Below are 25,994 nucleotides of genomic sequence, written 5' to 3'. Positions count from 1 at the left end.
CAGGGTGATCTGGGGACAGGAGGAAGTGAAGAAGCACTGAAGTGGTGTTAATGGACCTCACTCTCAAGTCTTCCATCTCTGGTGCTCTATGGCGCCTTATCTAAAGCTCTCCTCTGCCAGAAGACAAGGTGACACTTAGCATTCCATTTGGGAGTGAGTTTCCTCATTGCGCAGAGGAAAGGCTAAGGTGTGTGCAGAAGGAGATGTTGTGACCTGCCCAAGGTCACCCAGAGGCTGGGGAGCGGGTGGTACACCCCTCGCGTGCCCCTCCAAATCCTCCTGGCCACGCCTCTTTCTCCAGCCCTTGATGCCAGGCAGGCTGTGCAGGCTGCCACCGGCTGCACACATGCCCCTCAGAGCCTCCACTGGTACCCATTGCTCGCTGCCCAGGGCTCCTCTGAGGCTGCAGTGTGGGGCACCCACAAGATCCCAGTCCACACGTGTTCATGCAACCAAAAGACTGGGTGCAGCACTGGGAGTCAGTGCTCTGGAGTGGCCCTTGGCCACCAGGGAACAGGAGCTGATAGAAAACGCTTTGCATTTTCACCCTGGCCAGGCATTTCTGAGATGCCACTTCACAGGCCCCTCAGAAGGCCCTGCAGCTGCCTCCAGCTGTGGCCAGCTCCACTCACACCTTGTACCGCCTGCCTTCTCTGGTCTCACTCCCCAGAACTTCACGCACACTTCCTGGCATCACTTCCCAGAAAAATTCCTCGCGAACACACATTTGCCTGAGGTTCTGCTTTCAGGGAAAACGGACTAAGACTGACCCCGAAGTCGGAAGCAGATGCCTTAAAGATAAGCCAATTGGAGTCAGTGAGTTCTCCTCCAGAAAGAGTGGGGTTTTTTCAGTTAAAACTGGAAACTTACTGTAAATGCAGTAAGTCCCCTACATATGAACGAGTTCCGTCCCGAGAGCACGTTCGTAAGTCCAATTTGTTCGTAAGTCCAACAGAGTTAGCCACAATCGGCTCTCTAGTACTGCACTGGAATAGGTTTATCATACTTTTCACACAGATAATACATAAAAAACAAACACAAAGAATAAAACATTTTGACTCTTACAGTGCAGTACCTTGAAAAGTACAGTAGCAAAGTACAAGAGCTGGCATCCAGGGGCTGGCATCGAGTGAACAGGCAAGAAGAGTTACTGACTGGAGGAGGGAGAGGAGGTGGGAGATGCTAGAGCTGAAGGATCGTCAGCGACAGGAGACGGAGGGCGAGCTGCGATGTCACTCACGCCTGACGTTGCTGGTACAGGTTCCAGATGCATGTTCGCATCTTTGAAAGTTCGCAACTTGAAGGTTCCTATGTAGGGGACTTACTGTAGTAGCAACACGGTTGATTGTAAGAGGCCTTTGGGAAGTGAGACCTGGCGAGGAAAGAGGAGCCCGTGTCCCAGCTCCTTTCTTTACTTCTTCCTCCAGCAAATATTTATGAAGTGCTTCTATGTACTGGGCCTGTTCTAAGAGCTGAGAATACGACTTTTAACAATTGAGCACTTGCTTTCTAGAGGGAAAAGACAGATAACAAATCCCAAGTAAATACGTGGTATAATATTGAAATCATGGTGTGAAATGAGAGGCAGGATCATTACCTCCCCTCCTTCCTCCCCCTTCCCTCTCCTGAGCACCCATACCTGAGCTCCTATAACTGAAGTGTGCATATGGCACAGGACTCCGATTTTAAGTGGCAAAGCAAACACTGAAGCCCAAATACTCAGACTCCAGAATGCGTGCGTGTGTGTGTTTGTGTGTGTGTGTGTGTGTGTGTTTAAAGCCCCACTGATGCTGGTGGCTTAGATTTATAACTCACTGTTGATCTCTTAGGAAATGAGGGATTCTGGGGGTGGGGGAAGAACACTGATTCTTCAGGGCAGAGAATCCACTTGGCAGTAAATGTCTTCCCATCCTTCACTGGCCTTTTCTGTGCATCAGGGTGCCCTGTGCAGAGCCCAGTATATTGTCCTCATACCTACCTCTCCCGGCAGGGCAGTGACCATCTGCCTGAGGGTCATCGCCAACATCTTGGTGCTTCTCTCACTGGCTGGGAGCATCTATCTCATCTACTTCGTGGTGGATCGGTCCCAGAAGCTGGCACAGTCCAAGAAGGAGCTGACGCTCTGGGAAAAGAACGAGGTACCCACACAACAGTAGCTGCCCCTCTGTTTCCTGGGTATTTCTTAAGTGGGTTCCCTGGAAACATCTCCACGGAAAAATTGCAGTCCTCTTCTTCTAGAGCATGGGCTGCAAGAGCTTGGAGCCAGAGTGGCAACACCCGGCCTTGGCTAAACGATTTCACTGGTCTTAATAAGGAAGATTTTGATTCAAAAACACCTTCAGGCATTTGCACAGTCTTTACGTTTGAGTTTTGCTGCTGACTGTGCTTTGCTTTTCTGGCTTCGTGTTTCGTTATATACATGTTTCCAGAAACTGACTTCACCTAGACTTGCGTTGGCAACTGCACTGTCTTTCATTGCATGTGTCAAAGTTGACCATGTGGGGATTATTGAACATTTAGGTGCTTTCCATATTTCTAAATCACAAATAATCCTTCCCAAACAGCCCCACACCAATGGCTTATTTTTTTCTTTTTCTTTTTTTTCTTGGCGATACGCAGACCTCTCACTGTTGTGGCCTCTCCCGTTGTGGAGCACAGGCTCCGGACGCGCAGGCTTAGCGGCTACGGCTCACACGCCCAGCCGCTCCGCGGCATGTGGGATCTTCCCAGACCGGAGCGCGAACCTGTGTCCCCTGCATCGGCAGGCGGACTTTGAACCACTGCGCCACCAGGGAAGCCCCGGATGGCTTATTTTTTAAAACGCTCTTTCCCTTCCATTTATGGGAATATTCTCATGAATAGAAAATTACCAAGAGGAAGGTTATAAACAATTTTATAATTCTTAATATTTATTGCAAGACTCTTGTCCTGAACACTTGGCTCAATTTACCTGTAAAGATTTGAGTGGTAGAAATAGCACAAATGCTACCTCTCAGACCACTTGTATGAAAATGATTACCATCCTTGGGATTTAAAAAACAAAGTGGGCAGGCCAGGTGATACTTATCAATTTATCCTCAATGTACAATAATTTTTCAAAATCTGAGACTGCATTAGGTAATCTCTTTCTATACCTCTTCATGTTTTATGTCAATTAAGTGGGTTATATATTGATAAATATGGGCTTGTGTGTAGATAGATATTTTAAAGGTAAATTCAGAAATTATTTCTTCCTTTAGCTCACACCTCTTGTGTACCAGCTAAGCCTCCTTTTTCATTTGCAGAGAAAGTACATAAGTCCAGAGAAACGAGAGCCAGGCGTAATTCTCTAGATAATTAATCTTCCATGTGCAGAAAGAATATTAAATTACCTCTTAGCCTTCCCTTTTCTATTCTTAACAGTTACAGTTATTTCCTTCTTCCATCCAAGGTAAGGGAAGGAGAAATAGAATGAGGTGGTAATTGGAGAAGGTGGCAGAAGCACCAGTAAATCTCAAAAGGCCTGTACGAGTGTCTTCAGATTAAGGAGTGTTCCTAGAAGGGATAAACCCATGGCAAAGTGGCCTTTTGAAAACAGCTAATTAGCCAAGATTTGGGGGAGGTTTTCCATGTAAGAACTGCATGACCCTCCGAATACCCCCCTCCCCGACCAAACATTAGGCTACAGACCAACTATGAGGTGAGGGAGGCTGGGATGCGGGTCCCCGAGGAGCTCAGTGGGGCACACCCTCTCTTGGTAGGTGAGCGTGGTGGTGTCCCTCGTCACCATGCTGGCACCATCAGCTTTTGACCTCATCGCCGCCTTGGAGATGTATCACCCACGGACCACACTGCGCTTCCAGCTGGCAAGGTACCGCCACCCCGCTGGGAAATGGCTTGTTGTGGGTTACCCGTCCGGCCACCCACTGTGGGAACTCAGTCCGTCGGGAGCCAGGGCTTGCTTTGTTCCCCCCAAAACTTAGCACTGGACTTCCCCTACGGCTGCATCTCAAGAAAAGCAGGATATCACAGGAGAGAATGGTGGGAAGAAGGGGGAAGAGGAAGCAGGGAGAGAGGAGGGGGCTGGAGAGGATGGACCAGGAGGACAGGACAGAAGAAACGGGTGAAAAGGTGGTGATGAGAACAAGAGGAGGAAGAGGAGGTGGGAGAGAGGGAGGGGGAGGGGAAGGGGAAGGGGGAGAACAGGCAGGAAAAGCAGATACAAGAGAAAGAGGACCAAGAGGATGATGGACAGTGTGCCGTGTATTGCTCACGTTGGGTCCCTCAGTGGACTCACCGTGAGAGGTGAGAGACCCATGCTGTCTTTCCAGATGTGAGATGAACATCGTGCTTTGCTAATAATTCCCCAGAGCGTAGACTCAAAGCGGTTCTTGTGAATATGTCAGGGAGCCTCGAGCATCAGGGCTGTGCTGGGACGGTCAGTGGGTATGAATACAGGTGGTTAATGCAGATGTGAGCACAGCAGGCGGGGAGTAGGGGCGGGGGAGGGGGAGGTCAGAGGGGCCAGCCCCCTGAAACCACACTTCGTCTCTAGCGCTGGCATCATCACTGTCTTCCGGAAAATTCCCTGTCTCTGTTAGGGTGACTGTCGCAGAGGGTGGCACTGTCCGAGCCCCGCTGATTTACCTCCCATCCCTCCCGGGGCTACAGTGTTTGGTTTGTGCTTTCTCTTGTAATGCTTGATCACATTCCACAGAACAAATTTCCCACAGATCACTTTGGGAAGAATGGCTGTCATTCAGGAGTCGGCAAATGTTTTCCATAAAGGACCAAATAGTAAATATTTTTGGTTGTGCGGGTCACACGGTCTCTGTGGCTCAACTCTGAGGTTGTAGCACAAAAGCAGCCACAGACAATACATCATCCAAAGGGTGTGGCCGAGTTCCCTGCAACTTTATTACAAAAATAGAAGAGGCTAAAGGCTCTTTGGCTCTTTAGCTCTTTGGCTAAAAGGCTGTAGTTTGCCACGATCTTGAAGTCCAACTGTCATTTCAGAGATAGAAAAACATCACTCGAAAGATCAAGGGGTGTGTGGAAGCCCCTCACCCAGGGTAGCTCTGGAAGAGACTCCCAGCTCCCCAGGCTTGAACCCTGGTCTCTGTGCTCTGCTCGGCACCTCCTCTGTTGACCTAGGAGAGAGAAGTGCCGTCCTCAGCAACTCCCTCACGGCAGGCACTGGGGAGGATCAATCCTGTGATTGCATTTGGTCTAACAGCAGTCCTCTTATACAGATTGGCCTCGTTATTCTCGTTCAAAACTAGAGAAACAGAGGCTTCAAGAGACTTGCCCCTGATGAATTCAGGCTAATTCTAGAAATAAGAGTAGGATATATTACTTTAGTTCCACTAACTCACCAGCAGACGAAGCTACCTTTTATTCAGGGCACAGTGAGAACCAGAGCCATGCGATACGAAGGCGGCAGAAGGTTAAATTCTCTCGGTCCTTCCTTCAGCCAACAAGTGCCAAGTTGACTCTGAGGGTCCTGCCCTGTGTTAGGTGAAGACAGAGATAGAAAGGGAAGCTGAAGGGAATCCCTCCACAGTGCACAGGGAAAGCCAAGATGAGTCAGAATGATGCCCCCGGAGGTGTCCTAGCCCCTGTTTCCCTGCTCACTCCTGCACACTGGTGGCCACAGGTGGTAAACTCTACACCTGAGGAGATGAAGGCCTGTGGGGATGGGCGACTCAAAGTTCCAATCTGGAGTCTTTTCCTCATGTTAAATCTGCTTTCTCTTTTTCACCAACTGGCACTGGCTTCATGATTCTCCAAGTGCCAACCACTGTCCTGTGAGAGATTTGTAAACGTGCCATTTTCCTTTCTCATCTCATTTTCCCAGAAATGTCTCTGTTAAGACCCAAGGCTGCAGCCTGGGAAACTCCACGACGTGTTTCCCAGAACCTTCCAACTCCGGGGAAATGGGCATCAAGTCTTGGATCACTGGCTCATAGAGGCTGCTGCGGGCAGGTGCCATCTGCTCAAGGTTGCCCACCTGTGAGCAGGTGTAGACGTGCCCACAGCCCCTCATTTATTCAGCCCGTCTGACAGGTTCAGTCTGTATTTCAGAACCAGACCACTGAGATCCTGAAATCTCACCTGCCTCTTTTTAACTGTGTGAACCCGAGCAGGTGACTTAAGGCTTCCCCATGTTCAATACCCTTGTCCCTTAAGTGGGGGTTATAATAATATGGACCTCACAGGCGAGACTCAAATGAGATAATGCCTGGAAAATCACTTTATAAACCAGAAGGCATGACAGGACATGGATAATTCACACTACACTTCAAAGCCCCACTTCCTGAGCTCACACACTGTCTGCTATCCCAGCGGTTCTGAAATACTGATCCAGAGATCGGCTATAGTGGAATCACCTGGTAAGGAGATAAAAGGATTCCCAGACCCCATCCAGACCTCTCGAAACAGTGTAGATTCTGGAATTCTGTATTTTGTTTTAATGCCCACAGTCCGATTCTGAAGGAAACCAAGTGTGGCAACCAGCAACTGTCTTAGCCAAAACATGGTGGTCACTCCCAAATTGTGGTCAGTCTAGAACCATGGAGTGGTGGTCTGGTCATTCAAGGTGGGCTTGTGGCTTTCAGGGTCCTTGTGCTGTACCTGGGAAACCTCTACAGTCTGATCATCGCCCTCTTGGACAAAGTTAACAGCATGAGCACTGAGGTGAGTGCTCCGTCCTGCGGACGTGCCCAGCCAACCACTGCCCCCCACCACCACACACACATACACACGCGCACATACACACATACACATATAGGCACATACACACACATACACACACATATATGCACATACACACATACACATACACGCACACACATATATGCACATACACACATACACGCACACACATATATACACATACACACACATACATATATACACACACATACACATATAGGCGCACACACAAACACACACACATATATACACATATACACACAGAGACACACGCATATACAACATACACATACAGAAATACACACAAACACGCACATACACACACATATATAGGCATATGCACATACACACATATGTACACACACATACACACATACACACATACACACATACACATATATATACACATGCACACACACAAACACATACACACATATACACATACATATTGAATACATACACACATATATACACATACACCCATATACACATACACACATACATATACACACATATATACACATACACCCATATACACATACACACACATACATATACACCCATATACACATACACACACATACATATACACACATATACACATACACACACATGCATATACACACATATACACATACACCCATATACACATACACACACACATATACACACATATACACACATACATATACACACATACATATACACCCATATACACATACACCCATATACACATACACACATACATATACACACATATACACACATACACACATATACACACATATACACATATACACACATACATATACACCCATATACACATACACCCATATACACATACACACATACATATACACACATATATACACATACACCCATATACACATACACACACATACATATACACCCATATACACATACACACACATACATATACACACATATACACATACACACACATGCATATACACACACATACATATACACCCATATACACATACACCCATATACACATACACACATACATATACACACATATACACATATACACACATACACACATATACACACATACATATACACCCATATACACATACACCCATATACACATACACACATACATATACACACATATACACACATACACACATATACACACATACACACATATACACACATACATATACACCCATATACACACACACACACACACACAGAGTCATCATCAGTGTTGTCAATACCACTGCTAGTATTTGCACTCTGTTCATCGTGTTCAAAAATCAGTTCATTTTTGGTCTCTCAACAAAGGATAGGAAATTTGGTCTCATTTCTAAGATAAAGAAACTGAGGCCAGAATTTATGGCTAGTTAGTGACAGGGCTGGAATGAGAACCTGGGTTTCCTGACACTCTTTCCTGGAATTCCATCAGGAAAGGTTATCAACAGCTATTGTAAATGATCCCAGGAGAATGGCAGACCATGGGACTAATTTTCACTTAGAAAATCAGGAGAAAATAAATATCTTATGGAGAGCAGTTCAGAGCAGGCCCCACCATCCCAGCCTAGGGTAGTTTTGGAGGTCATTTTAAACCTGCCCCACCTGTGAGGTTATCCCAAAATGGTAGGGGAAGAGGAGGCAGGAAGTAGGAGGCTTCTTTAGGGTTGTTTGCCCAAGCCATACCTTCCTAGCATCAAATCCTGCTGCTCATAAGACAGAAGAGGCCACAGGGAGAAATGGTTCTGCATCGGGACTTTGATGTTGCGTAGACTGGGTCCTTACCTGCCACTTACTAGCAACATGACCTCGAGCGTTTGACTTCAACTAGCTGAGCTTCAGTCCCTTCATCTGTAACATGGAATAATCGTTCTTACCTGACACTCTTGTGAGAATGAGAAATACAGCATGCTGTAACCTAGGACAGGCTCTGACCCTTCACTAGGGACCAGTCGATGCTCTTCATTACAACTCTATGTTCATTACTGGACCAACTCCAGTCAAGGGGCTATCAACCAAGCTAGAGATAGTGAGGGAGACAGAGGGTCGGAGACAGAGAGAGACAGAGGTAAAGAAAAAGGGATTATTCCCAAGCAATGCAGTGATATCCTTGGTGTTCACGATGGATTCTTATTTACACATAACTGGACAACCTTTTCTTCTTCCTTCCCTCTCTCCACAGGAAACTGCTCCCCCCAATAGCACAAGTCATTGGATAGATTCTACCATCTTCTTTGTCACCAGGGCAGCCCCTGGAGAAGGGAAGTGGTCCACACCTGGGCCTGGGATAGGGCTCAGGAGAAACAGCACTTGGGCCCTGGAACAAGCCAACGTTCTGACTTACACCTCGCCTCTCTCAGAGGCCAACAAGACCACTGCTTCCACCCAGAGTCCGCAAGGCCAATGCTGGGAGACATACGTTGGACAGGTGGCTCCCTCGTTCCCTTATAAAGCCCTTCCGTGTCCATTTCATCACTTAATTCTAGCGACTCTCTGAAGTGTCATTATCTCTATTTTATAGAAAAGGAACATAAAGTTCAGTGGGGGATTAGGATTTTCCAGGTCTCAAAATGAATTATCGTAATCAGTGTAAGGACTCAGGCAGTATTAATGATGTGCTTGACCCTGTTCTAAGTGCTTAGTCTAGAACCTTATTATCATCCTTAGAAGCAGAGATGAGGAAACTGAAGCACTAGAGTTTAAGTAACTTGCCCCAAAACACAGATAGTAAAAGCAGAATGAAGGGGACTTCCCTCGTGGTCCAGTTGTTAAGACTTAGCCTTCCAATTCAGGGGATGAGGGTTCGAGCCCTGTTCGGGGAGCTAAGATCCCACATGCCTCGCACCAAAAAAACAAAATATAAAATAGAATCAATATTGTAACAGATTCAATAAATACTTTAAAAAAGATCCACATCAAAAAAAAAAAAAAAAAAAAAAAGCAGAATGAAGCCCTAAACCCAGGCATCTGCTCCAAACTCTGCTCTGAACTCCTCTGCCTTTCACCTTCACTATATCCTATGATAACACCTCAGGTAGTCTCCTGTGGCTCAGAACCATAGACTTTTTCCCTGGCTTTGTGTAAAGCTGGCCTCAGATATCAAAATTCAAATTAACAAATATTTGTTGAGCAGCTATTATGTGCCAAAAATGAAGTCGCCATTGGAGGGGGCCCGGTGGCTCAAGCCATGGGAATGAAGAGAGAAGGGAGGACCCCAAGGAAGAGGTGGACAGTGGGAAGGGCAGGATGTGGTGGCATCCAAGGACACCTTGTGTTGCAGGAGATGCTGAAGCTCTCCATCATCGACATGCTGTTCACTGTGGCCAGCATTCTGCTCATAGACTTCTTCCGAGGACTTTTCGTTCGGTACTTAAGTGACTACTGGTGTTGGGACCTGGAGAGCAAGTTTGTAAGTAAGATGCCGTGTCCATTGGGGAAGTTCGTATGACCAGATCCATCCTTTCCTGATGGCCAGGCTGGGAAACTGACGTGGCTGAGAGAAAATACGTGAGGGAAGAGGGAAAGGCTGTACAAAGCTGAGTTCCCATTTCTTTCTTACATTTACCATTTGCTGGGATGGCCTCACAGACAATGATCTCTACGTATCTAGGCGAGCAAAGAATTCTGTGTATTTGACTATAATGGACTGGTTTATGCAAAGAAATTTGGAACGTTTTTTAATGCAGAAGTTCTTTTCTCTTGTAGCCTGAATATGGGGAATTCAAAATAGCAGAGAACGTGTTACATTTAGTCTACAACCAAGGAATGATTTGGTACGTAGCAAAGCTTCTTCCTGCTGTGCTTACATCTAATCTGGGCTAAGATTTTAATTTACCAAGTCTGGATGGGACATGACCATAATAAACACAGTCATAAGAGTCAAGAAAGGACATAAAGAGTTTCTAATTGAACTATTTCACATATATAGTAATTTCAGTAATGGTTTTCTAAGTATTTTGCAGAAAGGAATGAGGAAGGAAATAGTCCCTTTTTAGGTCACTATCGGTCACTGAAAAACCAACAAAACTGCACAAGAACCAGTAGAATAAGCTGGGGAGGATTGTGGGGAGGCTAGGAGGAGAGGCTGCTGACCCCCGAGGAGGACTTCCATCAGTGGCTGTGTCACAGCTGGGGAGCCTGCCTTCAGCTACCCACTCTCCTTCCGTACTCTCACTTGGACATTGAGCCCAGGTGCACGACTATCCCCCAGAAAGATAGACCCATCCTAGGGGAGGTCTGCTCACCCAGGGCAACCCCCAGCCAAGGCAATCATGTTCCTAAAGATACTAAAGGCTGAAAGGGATCATCTGATCGACATGGAGTGTGTGTCCATGGGGACACGGCGGAGAGCTCCCTAACCATCCCTCCATCTCTGGATTTCCCTACTGGACCACAAAAAGTGCTATTTGTTAAAATACAAGCAAACGACGAAAAAGAAGAAGAACCTGGGTGTCCCATACCTGCAGAAGACACAATCTCTCTTCATAATCATTCAGTAAAATGCAGGAGGAATGGAATATAAAGTAATATCCCTTTACTCAAATTCTGTATTCTTAGAGTCCACTTATTTTGAAAAATATTTTCACAAATACAGTATTAAAAATAATACAAAACATTTACTTAATGTTTGCCAGAATGTCGGGCACGTTTTTACCTGTAATAACTGGTTTAATCTTTATAGAAACCCTATGAGGTAATTAGTATTATTTTCTCCATTTTAAATATGAGGAAACTGAGGAAAAGAGAAGCTAAGTGTCTTGCCTGATGTGAGAAACCAAGTTTTTTTTTTTAAAGCGTTTTACTTATTAAACCTCTCATTGTATCTATTTTCCTGCTGCTAAATCCAAACTTCACAAGTATTGTATTGAATAAACATCCAGTATAAGCAGATTTAGCCTTAAAGTCAGAAGATCTGGGTTTCATTCCATATTTGGCCCTTATTTGCAGGGTAGATATACCTCTGTTTTCCTGGGATGTTATCCCAGATCTGTCACTCTCAAAGGTCTCTCAGTTTGGATGATATAGCGTCACCCTTTTATTAGTCTCTGAGCAAATCACCTAATTTTCCCAGACCCACATTTCATGTCTAAAAACTTTGGCTATTTATCCCTCCTTTTATGGTTTCAGAAGGTTAAATGGGCCAAAATGTGTGAGGATGCTTAGCACAAGGTCCAACAAAAGTAGCTCTGCTCCACATAATGTTGATCAAATCTGAAAGTCAATAATTTATTAACGTAGCCCCACCAACCCCATAGACAGGCAAAATCTAGAGCTTGCCCGAAACCGCAGTTATCCACCATTTGCCTCTTGACCGGAAGAGGGCGTTTCCTTTGCTAAGTGTGAAGAGGCAGGAGACACTTAAAATCCTTGTGCCAAGAGGATATTTTAAAACAGGCTCCCTGCTCATCTGCAGAAGTGACTTGTCTTATCTCCAGCAGGTGGAAGGTTGGGGTCTCAGATCTCCAGGGGCTTCTTCAGTTCTTTAAGCACAGAGTTTAAATCTCAAGCTCTCAGAACCAAGATAGACCAGAGGAGAACAGACGCTAACTGGCCTCCCATTGTGGTTTCAGGATGGGAGCCTTCTTCTCGCCATGTCTCCCTGCCTTCAATGTCCTCAAACTCATTGGGCTCATGTACCTGCGCAGCTGGGCCGTGCTGACCTGCAACGTGCCCCACCAGCAAGTCTTCCGAGCCTCCAGGTCAGTGAGCGTCAAGTCCGCTTCACAGAGAGAACTCACATCACCCACACTCGCCTTAGCCAGAGTGACCTCCAGCAAGGGGGTCTCCCCAACTCCCTGCCTGTCAAAATCTTGTCCACCCTCCAGTTGCCTTTCCTCCCTGAAGCCATTGCCAATGCCCCACCCCTCAAATGAATCATGACTTTTCTTAAGCTCATGCCACATCTTTTACAACTTTTTACTGAAGTTTAATAATCATCCAGAAAGGGCACACATCACAAATATCCGGCTTGATGAATATTCACAAACTGAACACAACTCTGTAACCAACCCCCAGATGGAGAAACAGAACAAGAACAGCGCCCAGAAGCCCCCTTGTACTCGACGCCGGTCGCTACCAGCTTCTAACAGCGTAATTCGTTCCCCCCCGCCACACCATTTTTTACTTGATGTAAATAGAACCACACTCAGGATGACCTCTTTTATTCCTGTCTTCTTCTCAATATCGTGCTTGTGAGAAACACCTCATTGAGGACACCCCCCCTCCCCAATTTCTTTATCCATCCTCCTGTGGTTAGCTATAATGAATAACACTGCCTTGAACATTCTCACGCATGTCCTTTGTTGGGTACATACCTAGGACTGCGCTTGCTGGCTCACAGGCCACGCATGTGTTCTCCTCTAGTAGAGAGCACCAACTATTTTGCCAAAGCAGTGGCACCCTTTCCACTCGCACCAGCATCATGTGAGAGTTCCAGTTGTCCCACAACCTTGTCAACACTTGTTCTTCTCTGTATTTTTCACTTTAGCCATTTTGGTGAATTCATATCACATTTTGAACACCTTGATTAGAACTCATTTATTTTATTTTGACACAATAGTTATTGATGTGGGTGTGAATCAGTGTCTTTCAAACTTTTTGACAATAACAAGCATGACAGTGTATTTATCTTTCACCTAGTGACCAGTGTAGATGCATATATTCATATATGTTTTATATATAATTTATATATGAATGTGTATTTTCATTGACATCTATGTATGCCTATATATAAAAATACATGCATACATATATACACACATAAATATACATAACACGTACATATAAATGGATACACACATATATTGAGTGTATATATATGTGTGTGTGTGCCTATACATATATATAAAGAGAATGTGTGTATATAAATAGAGAAAGGTTTCACAAATTAACAGTCACCTACTTAACCACATTGTATGTGCCCTGACATTTTCTGCTCTCTTCTAGTCCAGTCTATTTCATTAGAGAGATAGAGAGCATGCAGGATGAGAGTCTCAAGTTTAACAGACCATTCATTCTCTTTTCAGGACTATATACAGGGCCTTGCACACCAAACAGACCTGTGCTGCCCTCAGGGGAAGCCTGGGCAGCCGAGCTTTCAGACCAGCTTAGGGCCCAGGGCCCAGGGCTTACTCAGGCAGACCATTCACCCTGAGCAGCCAGGAGCAGAGCAGATAAGAGGTTGAGAGAGGCATCCAAGTAAGAGAGTCAAGAACCGTAACAAAAGAGTCAAACCATCCTCAGACATAGGGGACAAATTCAAGGCTGGGAACAGGACAGGGAACCACTAGGTAAGGACTCAGCTGGGTGGGGCAAAGGTGCTAAGATTTTTCCATGAATTAAGTTTATTGTGTGATGGCCATGGGGTCACCCGTCTCTTGGTTTGAGGTGGACAGGTGCTCAGCAAGTGTTTAATAGGTGAACAGGTTGGGCTGGGTGATCCACGAATTCCCTTTGAGCATCCATTTCTAGTTTGCTAAATTGCCTGTGATCCTATAACAGACCCTTTCCTAGGCAGTGATGGGAGGAGGATTTTTCTGTTTGCAAGGAGTCAGGGCTACAGTTTCTGTGTCGGTTTTGTTTTGGGGGGGCGGCAGCGGGGTGCACAGACATCATTGGCAGCTGGCCAGAGAGTGAACTCAGCGCCTGGCATTTGGTTTCTTTACAGATCCAACAACTTCTACCTGGCAATGCTCCTTTTTATGCTCTTCCTATGCATGCTGCCAACCATTTTTGCTATTGTCCGGTACAAGCCATCTCTAAATTGCGGGCCATTTAGGTAAGTTCTCTTAGTTCAGTCCACTCTGCCTGGAGCTACTGACAGCTATAGAGGAAGGACCCCTGCATTGAACTGAATTCTCCTTCTGGCTCACAAAACAGGTCAACAGCAGAGAAAAACTTCAAACTCATGTCTTTTGAATCCAAGACCATTTCCCTTTCCTTGCTAAGCAGGCTGCCCTCAAGTATGATCATCTCTGTGCTCACCTTTAAAAGATACAGCCCACTTCGAATCAAAACGGGAAACGGCATTGCTCCAAGGCTAGAAGGAAATTCTACCTGGTCAATCTTTCCCTTCCAGAACTCAGAAAGCTTTTATTAAGAGATAGTCCATGTCACTTTCTTTTTTTTTTTTTTTTTTTTTTTTGCGGTACGCGGGCCTCTCACTGTTGTGGCCTCTCCCGTTGCGGAGCACAGGCTCCGGACGCGCAGGCTCAGCGGCCATGGCTCACGGGCTCAGCCGCTCCGCGTCATGCGGGATCTTCCCGGACCGGGGCACGAACCCGTGTCCCCTGCAGCGGCAGGTGGACTCCCAACCACTGCGCCACCAGGGAAGACCTGGACTATGGTTTTTATTTGAGATGCCGTGAGATTGGATAAGACTGAAGTTTTTTTTTTTATTTTTTTTGTGTGTGTGATACGCGGGCCTCTCACTGCTGGGGCCCCTCCTGTTGCGGAGCACAGGCTCCGGACGCGCAGGCTCAGCGGCCATGGCTCACGGGCCCAGCCGCTCCACGACATGCGGGATCTTCCCGGACCGGAGCACGAACCCACGTCCCCTGCATCGGCAGGCAGACTCTCAACCACTGCGCCACCAGGGAAGCCCTCCATGTCCCTTTTGATTCTACATTATCTAGCTGCATCAAGACAGAAGTCACTTCAATTATCTTCACGTAGCATCTGCCTTAAGTCAGTTTTGATACGACGTATATGTAACATTTAGAGTCTATCTTTGTATACATTACACACACACACACACACACACACACACACCCCATGTAGTTACTGACCCCATCTTCAAGCCTACCTGTTAATTAAATGACTGCTTCAGATGAAATCATTTCAGGAATGTTATGTATCTTTCACATTCATCACATACTTACTTTAGCTTTGAAACTGACTTTGAGGATTGGACTCTAGCTAGCTAGCCTTTTTTCTTTTTTTTCATGGCTTGCAGGATCCTTCTGCCAAAAGCAATATAATCTGGAATTATGGTTTTCTTTCTCACAGCGGACAAGAGAAAATTTATGACATTGTGTCAGAAACGATTGAGAAGGATTTTCCCGCGTGGTTTGGCTCTGTGGTTGGGTACATCAGTAGCCCTGTGGTTATCCTGCCAGCTGTGCTGCTTCTTTTGTGAGTACTTTCCTGCCTGCTTTGGGGGGACTTCTGCGTGTTTGGCCAAGAAGAAAGCACTGCTTTCCAATAATTGTATAAATTCAGTGAGTTCATTCAAAAGTCACGTACGGAGCCTGATGATCTGAGCAGGGAGGCTGAATCACACAGGGGCCAGGGAGGTAGAGCATGATTGATTCATCAACAGCATTTCGGCGATCGCTGTGGCCATGATCATGGGGTTGAATGTGATTATCATTATCTTATTTTCCAGAAGTTTAATCTCAACATGGAATTTTACAGTGCAGCTAACTTGCGTCTGTTTTAACTTAAAGGGGAAATAACATCAAGTAGTTGATCCAATACTCCTACCACGATACACTGTAACACACACGCCTCTCCCGTCTTCACTCCTTCCTTACAGCTGTCATCCGTGCAGAATTCCAGGTCAATGGAGGTTGCTTTGAAAATCAGGAGAGAGAAAAGGAAAGCAGCTCCTTCCCAGCACTTGCCAGCCTGAAAACTCACTGATACCTTTTGTCCTCAGGGGGTGGTGGGGCAGTCAGTGGGTAGCCCACATGGGGCCGGGAACACAAAAGCCCGACCAGGGGGATGAAGTACGCTCACCGCCCTGTGCTGTTCTGCCCTAGCATGCTCATCTATTACCTTCAGAGCATCGCAAGATCCTTAAAGCTCAGCAACCACCAGCTCAGAACGCAGATCCAAAACGCAAGTATTACGTAACCTTTGCTACCGTGAATGTGCATCAACCATCTGACTGATTTCCCTGGCCAGGGAATACCAGTGAGGTCACATTTTCAAATTACTGGGACTCTTGGCCACGTGCTAGAGTGCAAGGCTACCCCTCCCCGGCCAGGAGCTCCCAGGGCTGTTTCTAAGAATACCCAGGCCCTCAATTGCCAGAATGAGTCTCCTCTCCTAGAGGCCTCGCTCATGCCCTCAGCACTTCAACTCCCCCTCCTGTGGCCACCAAGCTTGCAATGTACTGGGCTTTTCTGCTGGCTGCACTGACTGGGCAGGGAGAAAGGGTCCCTCCCTAATCCCATGTCGAGTTGGACATCTGAGCCCAAAGACACTGTTTGGAGCCAAAGACCCACCCTTTTCATATCTTTTAAATTCTGGTTGTCATTACAGTAAGTCCCCTTACGTACGAACAAGTTCCGCTCCGAGAGTGCAGTCGTAAGTCCAATTTGTTCCTAAGTCCAACAAAGTTCGCTTAGGTTCCAAGCTAACACAATCAGCTACATAGTACTGTACTGTAACAGGTTTATAATACTTTTCACACAAATAATATATAAAAAAACAAACACAAGAAATAAAGAAAACATTTTGACTCTTACAGTGCAGTACCTTGAAAAGTACAGTAGTAAAGTACAACAGCTGGCATCCAGGGGCTGGCATCGAGTGAGCAGGCAAGAAGAGTTACTGGAGGAGGGAGAGGAGGTGGGAGATGGTAGAGCTGAAGGATCGTCAGCAACAGGAGACGGAGGGCGAGTTGCGATGTCACTCACGCCTGACACTGATGGAACGCACTTTCACATCTTTGAAAGTTCATAACTTGAAGGTTCATATGTGGGGGACTTACTATACCTTCTCTCCCATCTGGGGCTCAAACCATAGATCTCAGAACAGTCAGAGGGAAACCAACACTCCCCAATCCTTCCACAGTTTCTCCTCCTCTGCACACCCTAGGTGCTCCCCCAGGGCCAGGACCGGGACGAGGCAAGCGAGGCACCAGGCTGCCAAACTTAGAGGCACAGACTCTCAGGGTCACACCGACCCTGCACTCCCACAGCCCCAAGAGTGAGCACCTCCTTAAAATTGACCCCTGGCTACCTCACTTGCTTCACCCAGCCCCAGAACCCCACGCAAAAAACTTCCACCTTTCTCCATTTAAAAAAAAACAACTCTCACAAATATCAACTCATGTAAAGAAACACCAACTCATTTTATATATAGTCAAATAAGAAATGCATCTAGGAGCTTCCCTGGCAGTCCAGTGGTTAAGACTCCGTGCTCCCACTGCAGGGGGCCCAGGTTTGATCCCTGGTCGGGGAACTAAGATCCCACATGCCACATGGCATGACCACAAAAAAAAAAAAAAAAAAAAAAAAAAAAGAAGGAAATGCATCTGGAGTTGCAAAGGGCATTTTTATGGAAACACACATCTCCCGTGTGGTTGATCCATATTTTCTCTTTTGTGTCTCAGCCAAACCATGCTTAGCAGAATCTCAACATGGTCTATCAAAGAGCTGCCCCTAAAAATGAAACTTGCCGGGGATAAAACTTCAGCTCTCAGGTGTCAGCATTTATTCATTCAAGTAACAGGCTTAGGACCAGAGCACACTGTCCCCAGGTGATGGCAGTAGCTCAGCCATGGCCCAAAGGATTAGCAGTGATACCTACATCATTCCCCACCCCCACCCCCAAGAATAGTACAGCAAGTCCCCTACACACGAACCTTCAAGTTGAGAGCTTTCAAAGATGCGAACGTGCCCCTGGATGCCAGCTGTGGTACTGTACTACAGTACTTTTCAAGGTACTGCGCTGTAAGATTAGAAATGTTTCCTTTATTTTTTGTGTTTGTTTTTTATGTATTATTTGTGTGTGTGTGTTTGTTTTTGTGCATTATTTTATAATAGTATTACAAACCTATTCCAGTACAGTACTATATAGCCCATTGTGTTAGTTGGGGACCTAGGCTAACTTTGTTGGACTTACGAACAAATTGGACTCACAAACGCCCTCTCAGAATGGAACCCGTTCATATGTAGGGGACTTAACTGCTTCCTGTAAATCCAAAACAAACATATGGTTATCATTTATATTTTAGGCAAGATCTGAAGATAAGAAAAAGGTTGCCCAAATGGTAGAAGGTAAGTACAAACAAAAATTCCCAATGTCTCAGTTGGTGAGCCTTTTTAGAAAAACAGCAGTTTAAGGTTCATCACGAATAAACATTCCTACTCAACTGTGGTTTTCACAATTAACTAGACACAATAAAAATCTAGGGATATAAATGTTGGTTTATATCTATAATTTTTACATCAGACCCAGACCTGTGAATAACCCCAAAACACATCTGAAATCACAAGGACGTATTGAAGTAGGAGAGAAAAAGAAGCACAAAAATCTGAAGAAAACCCATAAGAACATCTTGGCCTTATTCACTTTTGTGTACTTCCTCTCAATGGCCCGTTTTTTCCTTGCAAGCGCCCCTCCCCAGTTCTCTGCCCCTTAGGTCATGTCCTCTCTGTCCCTGCCTGCAGAGCAATACCAGGTGGGCAGGTCCAGCCATGAAAACAGATTCCTTAGTATGAAATCCAAACCCAGCAGACACACTTCTTCCCATCTTCCCCAGCAGCACCTGGACACACTTGCTCCCATCTGGGCTCATTGAGGGAAAAGGAAAGAGCCTCCCTGTAGAAAGAATGATAATACAAGGAGCACAAGTCTGGTGTGGGCTGAAGGGAGGAGAAGGTGGGCAGGTGCAGCTCAAAGGAAACATGTCTGCCACTTGGAGCCACTAATAAGATCAGTGGGCCACGGCAAAATGGCATACGTAGTCCACATTCTTCCTCAGAAAATAAACAAAAATGAGACCCAAAAAGGCTTTGTTGACCAACTCCTTTGTCTGCTTCAATGCAGAGCTAACTGGGAGGGATGTGTTTCCTTCCAAGTAAATGCCTGAGTAAGAGTCATGAGGCCTAAGGGTTGTGTTTGCTCCATCCACTTCCTCAGAGAGCCAGCCTACAGATAAAAACTGCTATGGAAAGTGACATGTGTACACTGCTATATTTAAAATAGATAACCAACAAAGACCTACTGTATAGCACAGGGAACTCTACTCAGTGTTCTGTAACGACCTAAATGGGAAAAGAATTTGAAAAAGAATAGATACATGTACATGCGTAACAGTATCACTGTGCTGTACACCTGAAACTAACACAGCACTGTTAATCAACTATATTCCAGTATCAAATAAAAAATTTTTTAAAACTGCTATGGAAAGAGACTGCAGCTCATGTTATAAAATTCCACTGTAATTATCAAATATGATTTGCCAATGAAGCATAATTAAGTTTAGTTCAGGTTGCCTTCAAAAAACTAGGAACTTTCTCAGGATAACAATATTGTCATCTAATGTTTTTCAAGCCCAAGACCACACTTTTTTTCAGAATGCTCTGTGAACTGTTTCCAAAAAATCATAATTATCATCTAAGCCTCATCGTATCCATTGTATAGATAAAGAACCAGAGCCCCAAAGCTGGTGAATAATCCACTTTGCTAATGGGGCCATCAGATGGTGCATGTGTAAATCCTCGGGGTTCATCTGATTCCTCCTACGCTCCCTTCCAGCTCCACCTGTCAGTGAAGAAATGATTTGGATTATGAAATGTTTGTCACCCATGGGGTCAGGAGTATCTGCAAGTGCACACAACTGTTTGTAGACCCACCTGTTGGGAGTCAGGACACTTGCAGCGAAACCAACCTGAGCGTGTCCCCCCTCAGCTTGTCTTCCCCTCACCCTCTCTCTTCCTGCAGCCCGCATCCAAACCCAAGACGAAAGCACCAAGAGGTTTCCAAAGGACAGCGATTTTGGCAGCCAGCTGTCCTCGGCTCACTCGGGGACACCTCAAAACAATGGCAATGTGGTCAATTTCGACTCGTCAAGCAGCAAGAGTAGCAGGGTGGAGACCATCACCCAGCCCATGCCCCCGAGTCCCCAGCCAGGACCTGGCAATCCCAGCTTGCCTCTTCCTGGCGTCTCCAGATCCGGGCACAGCTCTCCCAGGTGAGTTAACTGCAGCTCGGCAGGAAATCTGCCTCCTGGGTAATACTTACCAGTGATGGTCCAGAGCCATAAAGAGCAGGATAAAAAGCCATTAGGGAAGCTGAAATGTTAGGGACAGCAACGGATAAGGAAGGATTAGGTGATGAAGAGAAGCAGGAGACCAGAGCATTATTTTCCCATTGAGAAGAACACAGGTCTTTCAGAGCAGAGGAGACTGTCCCCATCATCCAGACCTGATGGAGCGTTTTAGAAGGATAAAAATTCATTCTTATTTTTGTTGTGTTTATTTCCAAATATAAAATAAAGTTATAGTTCAGTTTTTGTGCATCAAAACAAAACAAAACAAAACAAAAAAACCGTTAGGGCTTCAAAGGCCCTAACAGGTTCAGGAAGTGAGAGCCATTAAATTCCATTTCTGCCCGAAGGCCACAAGGCCACTTCTGCCTGTTGACAGCTGCTATTGAGAAGAAATGAGGGGACAAAGTTTGTCAAACAGGACAAATTCTTCCCCCTCGGCCTTCTGCCGTATAACCTATAAGCAAACTTTCCTGCCAACCTAGGGTATTTATTTCTATAGCCTAAGAAAAGAAAATGCCTTAAAAAAAATTTGTTTTTCCATTGGGGACCTGGTTTAATGAATAGAGGGATTAATTTTAATTAGAATATTAGTTGCTTGCTTGTCAATGGCAACAACACTCTAACTCAAAAAATTCCAAATTAGCATAATCCAAACACGTTTGTATTGTAAAGAATTCTCTAGTATCTAAATCAACAAATTTTTATTGAGAATCAACTCTATCGTACTCTCTGTGATGGATACTACAGATGAATCAGAAACATCTCTGCCTCCAAGAGTTGAAAGTATAGTGAGAGAAGGATGTAGTTAAATATTAGATAATGTGATCAATGCTGTGCTTCTGTGATAAACAGTATGTTTTCAGAGGACAAGGGGGATTGAGATAAAGTCTACGTGGAGAATGCATAAATATTTCTTAGGAGAAATTATATTGGACTTGGACCTTAAAAACTAAGTAAGAGCTCACCGAATGGAGAAGAATCAAGAATGTACTATAGGGCTTCCCTGGTGGCGCAGTGGTTGAGAGTCCGCCTGCCGATGCGGGGGACACGGGTTCGTGCCCCGGTCCGGGAAGATCCCACATGCCGCGGAGCAGCTGCGCCCGTGAGCCATGGCCGCTGAGCCTGTGCGTCCGGAGCCTGTGCTCCGCAACGGGAGAGGCCACAACAGTGAGAGGCCCGCGTACCGCAAAAAAAAAAAAAAGAGTGCACCGTAGTGTTGAGTAATAAACTGGTTTAATGAAAAGCCATTATTTTAAATTAAGACTTAAAAAAAAACAACTCTTGTATTTCTGGGATAAACGACACTTGGTCACAGTGTACAATTCTTTTTATTTCTTAAGAAAGAAACTAGAATATGTTCCAGAGCATTCTTGGTTGGTTATAGACAGTATTGCCTAAGCCATATACCAGTTTTTTAAAAAAAAGTTTGCAGTTCTTAGTCAATTAAATCCCTCTATTAAAAGGAGACAGTGACATGTGTCGTAAAAAAAAAACAAAAAAAGTGGTTACTCCGTGAGATGCTGAGTGTGTTAATTAGCTTGGCTGTGGCAATCATTTCACAATGGATACATACATTAAATCAAGTTGTACACGTTAACCGTACGCAATTTTTATTTGTCAGTTATACTTCAATAAAGATGGGGAGGAAAAGGTCAATTACTATTCCACTGTCTAGATATGCTATGACTTATTTAACCAATCTCCATTTAATAGTTTTGGGGGGAATATAGAAAGAATGTTATAAAGAAAACACAAAAAATTTAAAAAATAAAAGCAAAAAAGAAAAAAAAAAAAGAACGTACCATAGTGGAGAATAAGCATGAACAAAGGTATGATGTTATGAAGAAGTGAGGTATCTTTGGGAAATGACTGCAGCATAGGGAGCCTGGAGGGAAGCCAGAGATGATGCTGGAAAGAAGTGTAATACAGACCACTAAGGCCTTTGAGTGTCTTTGGAGTTGGGACTTTATCTCGTTTTTTTTTTTTTATTGAAGTATAGTTGATTTACACAGCAGTGTTAGTTTCAAGTGTACAGCACAGTGATTCAGTTATATAAACATGTATATACATATATATTCTTTTGCATATTCTTTTCCATTATAGGTTATTACAAGATACTGAATGTATCAATAGTTCCCTGTACTATACAGTAGGATGTTGTTGTTTAAATTTTTTTTATCTTTTATTTTTTCACTCCAGACTGGCTATATTATCGACAAGATCTTTTATATTTTAGTTCCAGGCTGGCCAAGTTATGGGCAAGATCATTTCTGCATTTGTATGGGTCAATTATTTCAGTTGTACCTACACATAAGAAAGCAGTAGAGCCCTGCGTTCTTTTCAGGGAGGTAGGACATCTAGAAGGATGCACTGACCCTAACTTACACGGAGAATTATATCTGATCTGAATGTAACACAGTGAAAGCAATACAGGTAATATATAGGAGAGTTGTTTGGCAGGGATAAGGGGTGAGGTTGTTTTGTTTGTAAAAACGATGACTAAGTGAACAAAGAATTCAAAATCTTGCTATATTAGGAGTTGTCTTCATGTATCTATTGGGCTTTGGTACGGAGGAGAGATTCCAATAGTCCTGGATAGGTGTCGACTGAAAAAAAATGCACAACCTAAAATTTGAGAATTATGTTTTATTTGGCGGACTTACTGAGGACTGTGGCCTGGGACACGGCCTCTCAGATGGTTCTGAAGGACCGTTCCAAAGAAGGAGCTAGGAGATACAGCAGTTTTTGCTGAAAAAACCCCACGTGGTTGAACATCAAGGAGCTAGGAGATACAGCAGTTTTTGCTGAAAAAACCCCACGTGGTTGAACATCAAAGCCTTACTGCTAATCACAAAAAGACAGACATTTCAAGTTAATGATTTTAGTGCTTTTCTATCTTCTAGGGAAATATGCAAGAGTCTGAGCTCATTGAAGTTATTTCTTTGATACACATCTTAACTATCTAGGGCCAGTATCTTGTTTTTCTCCATCCCGAATTCCCCGTAGGGTACACCGTCACGGCAGCCGCAGTGACCGATGGCTTTACATCCTTTGTTCTCTGAAATGACAGGTGACATTCTTTGTCTACATAGGCTATGGGGAGGAAGTGTCCAAGAACCTGGACAGCTGCATGGCAGAGATAGTGAGGGGCAGTGTCCCCAGCATGCGCTCCACAGTTCTTAGGCCCACTATGTGCTCCTGGACAAAAGGAGGTCTCCATGATGAAATACGCCAGCACAGCACGCTTTGCCCTCCATGGAGATTCACGGTGCACATCATTACATTAAGGGTTCTGAGAATTCCAGCAGTAAAGAAATCTATTTAGCCCGGTTCCCCGAAGCCTCCTGTGCATGCGATCCACTGGACACCCCTTAGGAAATTTTTTTTTTTTTTTTGTCCTCGCTGCACGGCATGTGGGATCTTAGTTCCCCGAGCAGGGATCAAACCCGTGCCCCCTGCAGTGGAAGCAGAGAGTCCTCACCACTGGACCACTGGGAAATTCCCCACTGGACACCCATGAACGTTTCAGAACAAGTTTCAGTGGAAATGCAGAGAACTGCTGTTCTGGGTTGCAGTGCTGGGACAGCATAGGGGTCTGTGAGCACCAAGGCTGCAGGTGTTTAACCACCTCTGTCTTTCAGGTATCCACGTGGCCTGTGTGTAAGCACAAGTGATCTTTACAGGAAGAGACCCTGCACACCTGGGATGTTTACAAAGCACATCGAAGATGTTCACTCAGAGCCTCTTTTCCGAAAAGACCTTCAGCAAATCGACCATGCATCAAGGGTCTCAGCCTTGGTTCCACGGGGTCGTAGGTCCCGTGCCCCCAGATACTATATGGTTAATGAACGTGACCCTCACCAAAATAACCATTCAACTTTCTGGCCAGAAAGACGTTTCAAGGTAGACATCTTTGGGGACGCTGTGGAGATGTACCCCAGGAACATGCAACAGTGTATTCCCTGGGCCTCTCCACAGCTCAGTGAAGAAGAGGAGGAGATGCAGAGGAGAAAAATGAGCAGACGGGCTTTCTACCCACGCTCCCTGACCGACCTCCACGGGGCTCCTCATTTTTATGTTGGCAAAAGTTTAGAAAGTCAGGCCCTGACTCCTGAGCTCCAGAGACGGACACATTACAAATCTTGGAATGATGGCGTTGAGGGTCAGCTTGACCGGCCGATGTACGTGCATAAAAAGCCACGCTACCGGAATTTCCAAGCCCCCCAGCACCCTCTGAAGCCCAGAGTTAAGGCCAAGTTCGAGCCATCCGTCACAGAATCTGATTCCATGTCGGCAGCATCCAGCAGTGACCAGCAGAACAGTCTCCAGGTCACCCGCAGCCAGCCCAAGTTTCCGAGGTCTGCGGGCCAGTTTGGCAGGAGGAAGGCCATGTCTGGGCAGGAGCTGACCACAGATCTGAATGACCTGATTTGTTCAAATGTCTAGGGCCTTCTTCTGGCGTCCCATTCATAGAGATCAGAGGCCTATTGGAATGCCGTGTAGCGTGACAAGTGTATGGTCCCTCCCCTTCTGGGAAGAGAGACAAACACACCCAGTAGGTGAGATCAGTGGGGCATATCCAGGCATGTGGCCCGCTGGCTGAGGCCCTGAGACCCACAGGGCTATGGCTCCCTAATCTACAACAACCATACACAAGTGTGGGGGTCTGTTTCCAGGGGGTCTCTTTGGGTCCAGCCACTTTAGGCCATCATTTCAAAAAACCTCAGTCCTTGACCTCCATTCAGGGTGACCCCAAATCATAGGCAAGCCAGACAGCTGATCCAATTACAGAAGACTCACCCCACGTGTCTGCCCTTGTCCTGAATCTTAGGAGTGGGCTGTTCGTATTGTAATGTTCTCTTTCAGCATACAAAACTCAGTCCTCCCTGATAAGCACCCCAAGATGAGGTGGCTGCCCTTAAAGATTTCACAGCGCTTAATTACTTCATATCAATAATCAGTTTAGTAATGACCAGAGTTACTAAAATTTACTGAGAGCTTACCATACTGTTTACCCAACTATCTATCTGTATTCATTAGTCAGGATACTTGGGTTGGAGGTAACAAAATCCCCAGGGTTTACTGGTTCCTTTAACTGGGAGGGTTGAGCATCAAACTGGCTTCAGGCTCAGTTGGACCCGGGTGTCAAACATCTTCAGGATTCTCTCTTTCACCTCTCAACTCTATGTCTGTTTGTTGACCTTGTTTTTCCTACTGCTGACCAGCTTCCTCCATGTGGTAGGTGGAGAAGGAATGCACAGCCATAGAAAATTCCAGGTTGATGGCACCAAGCCAGTGA

General features: G+C 45.4%; 1 protein-coding gene across 1 annotated transcript in view; it reads left to right on the top strand.

Moving 5' to 3' along the window:
• Positions 1-25,181, top strand: part of TMC3 (transmembrane channel like 3) — a 45,679-nt gene extending 20,498 nt beyond the window's left edge. Inside the window, exons 10-22 of the mRNA XM_022554555.2 lie at positions 1,991-2,138; positions 3,741-3,850; positions 6,597-6,675; positions 8,873-9,118; positions 9,971-10,099; positions 10,396-10,463; positions 12,261-12,389; positions 14,357-14,467; positions 15,697-15,822; positions 16,452-16,530; positions 18,656-18,698; positions 20,368-20,617; positions 24,337-25,181. Coding sequence (XP_022410263.2) covers positions 1,991-2,138; positions 3,741-3,850; positions 6,597-6,675; positions 8,873-9,118; positions 9,971-10,099; positions 10,396-10,463; positions 12,261-12,389; positions 14,357-14,467; positions 15,697-15,822; positions 16,452-16,530; positions 18,656-18,698; positions 20,368-20,617; positions 24,337-25,141 — 2,323 coding nt within the window. The 3' untranslated portion in view covers positions 25,142-25,181. The remainder of the gene's footprint in view (positions 1-1,990; positions 2,139-3,740; positions 3,851-6,596; positions 6,676-8,872; positions 9,119-9,970; positions 10,100-10,395; positions 10,464-12,260; positions 12,390-14,356; positions 14,468-15,696; positions 15,823-16,451; positions 16,531-18,655; positions 18,699-20,367; positions 20,618-24,336) is intronic.
• The last annotated feature ends 813 nt before the right edge of the window (positions 25,182-25,994 follow it).

This window comes from Delphinapterus leucas, chromosome 2, assembly GCF_059928025.1.
Source record: "Delphinapterus leucas isolate spDelLeu-1000000601 "Yukka" chromosome 2, BTC_Dleu_Yukka2, whole genome shotgun sequence".
NCBI lineage: Eukaryota > Metazoa > Chordata > Mammalia > Artiodactyla > Monodontidae > Delphinapterus > Delphinapterus leucas.
Note: the sequence above shows the minus strand (reverse complement) of the source record. Positions and strands in the feature narration are given on the sequence as shown.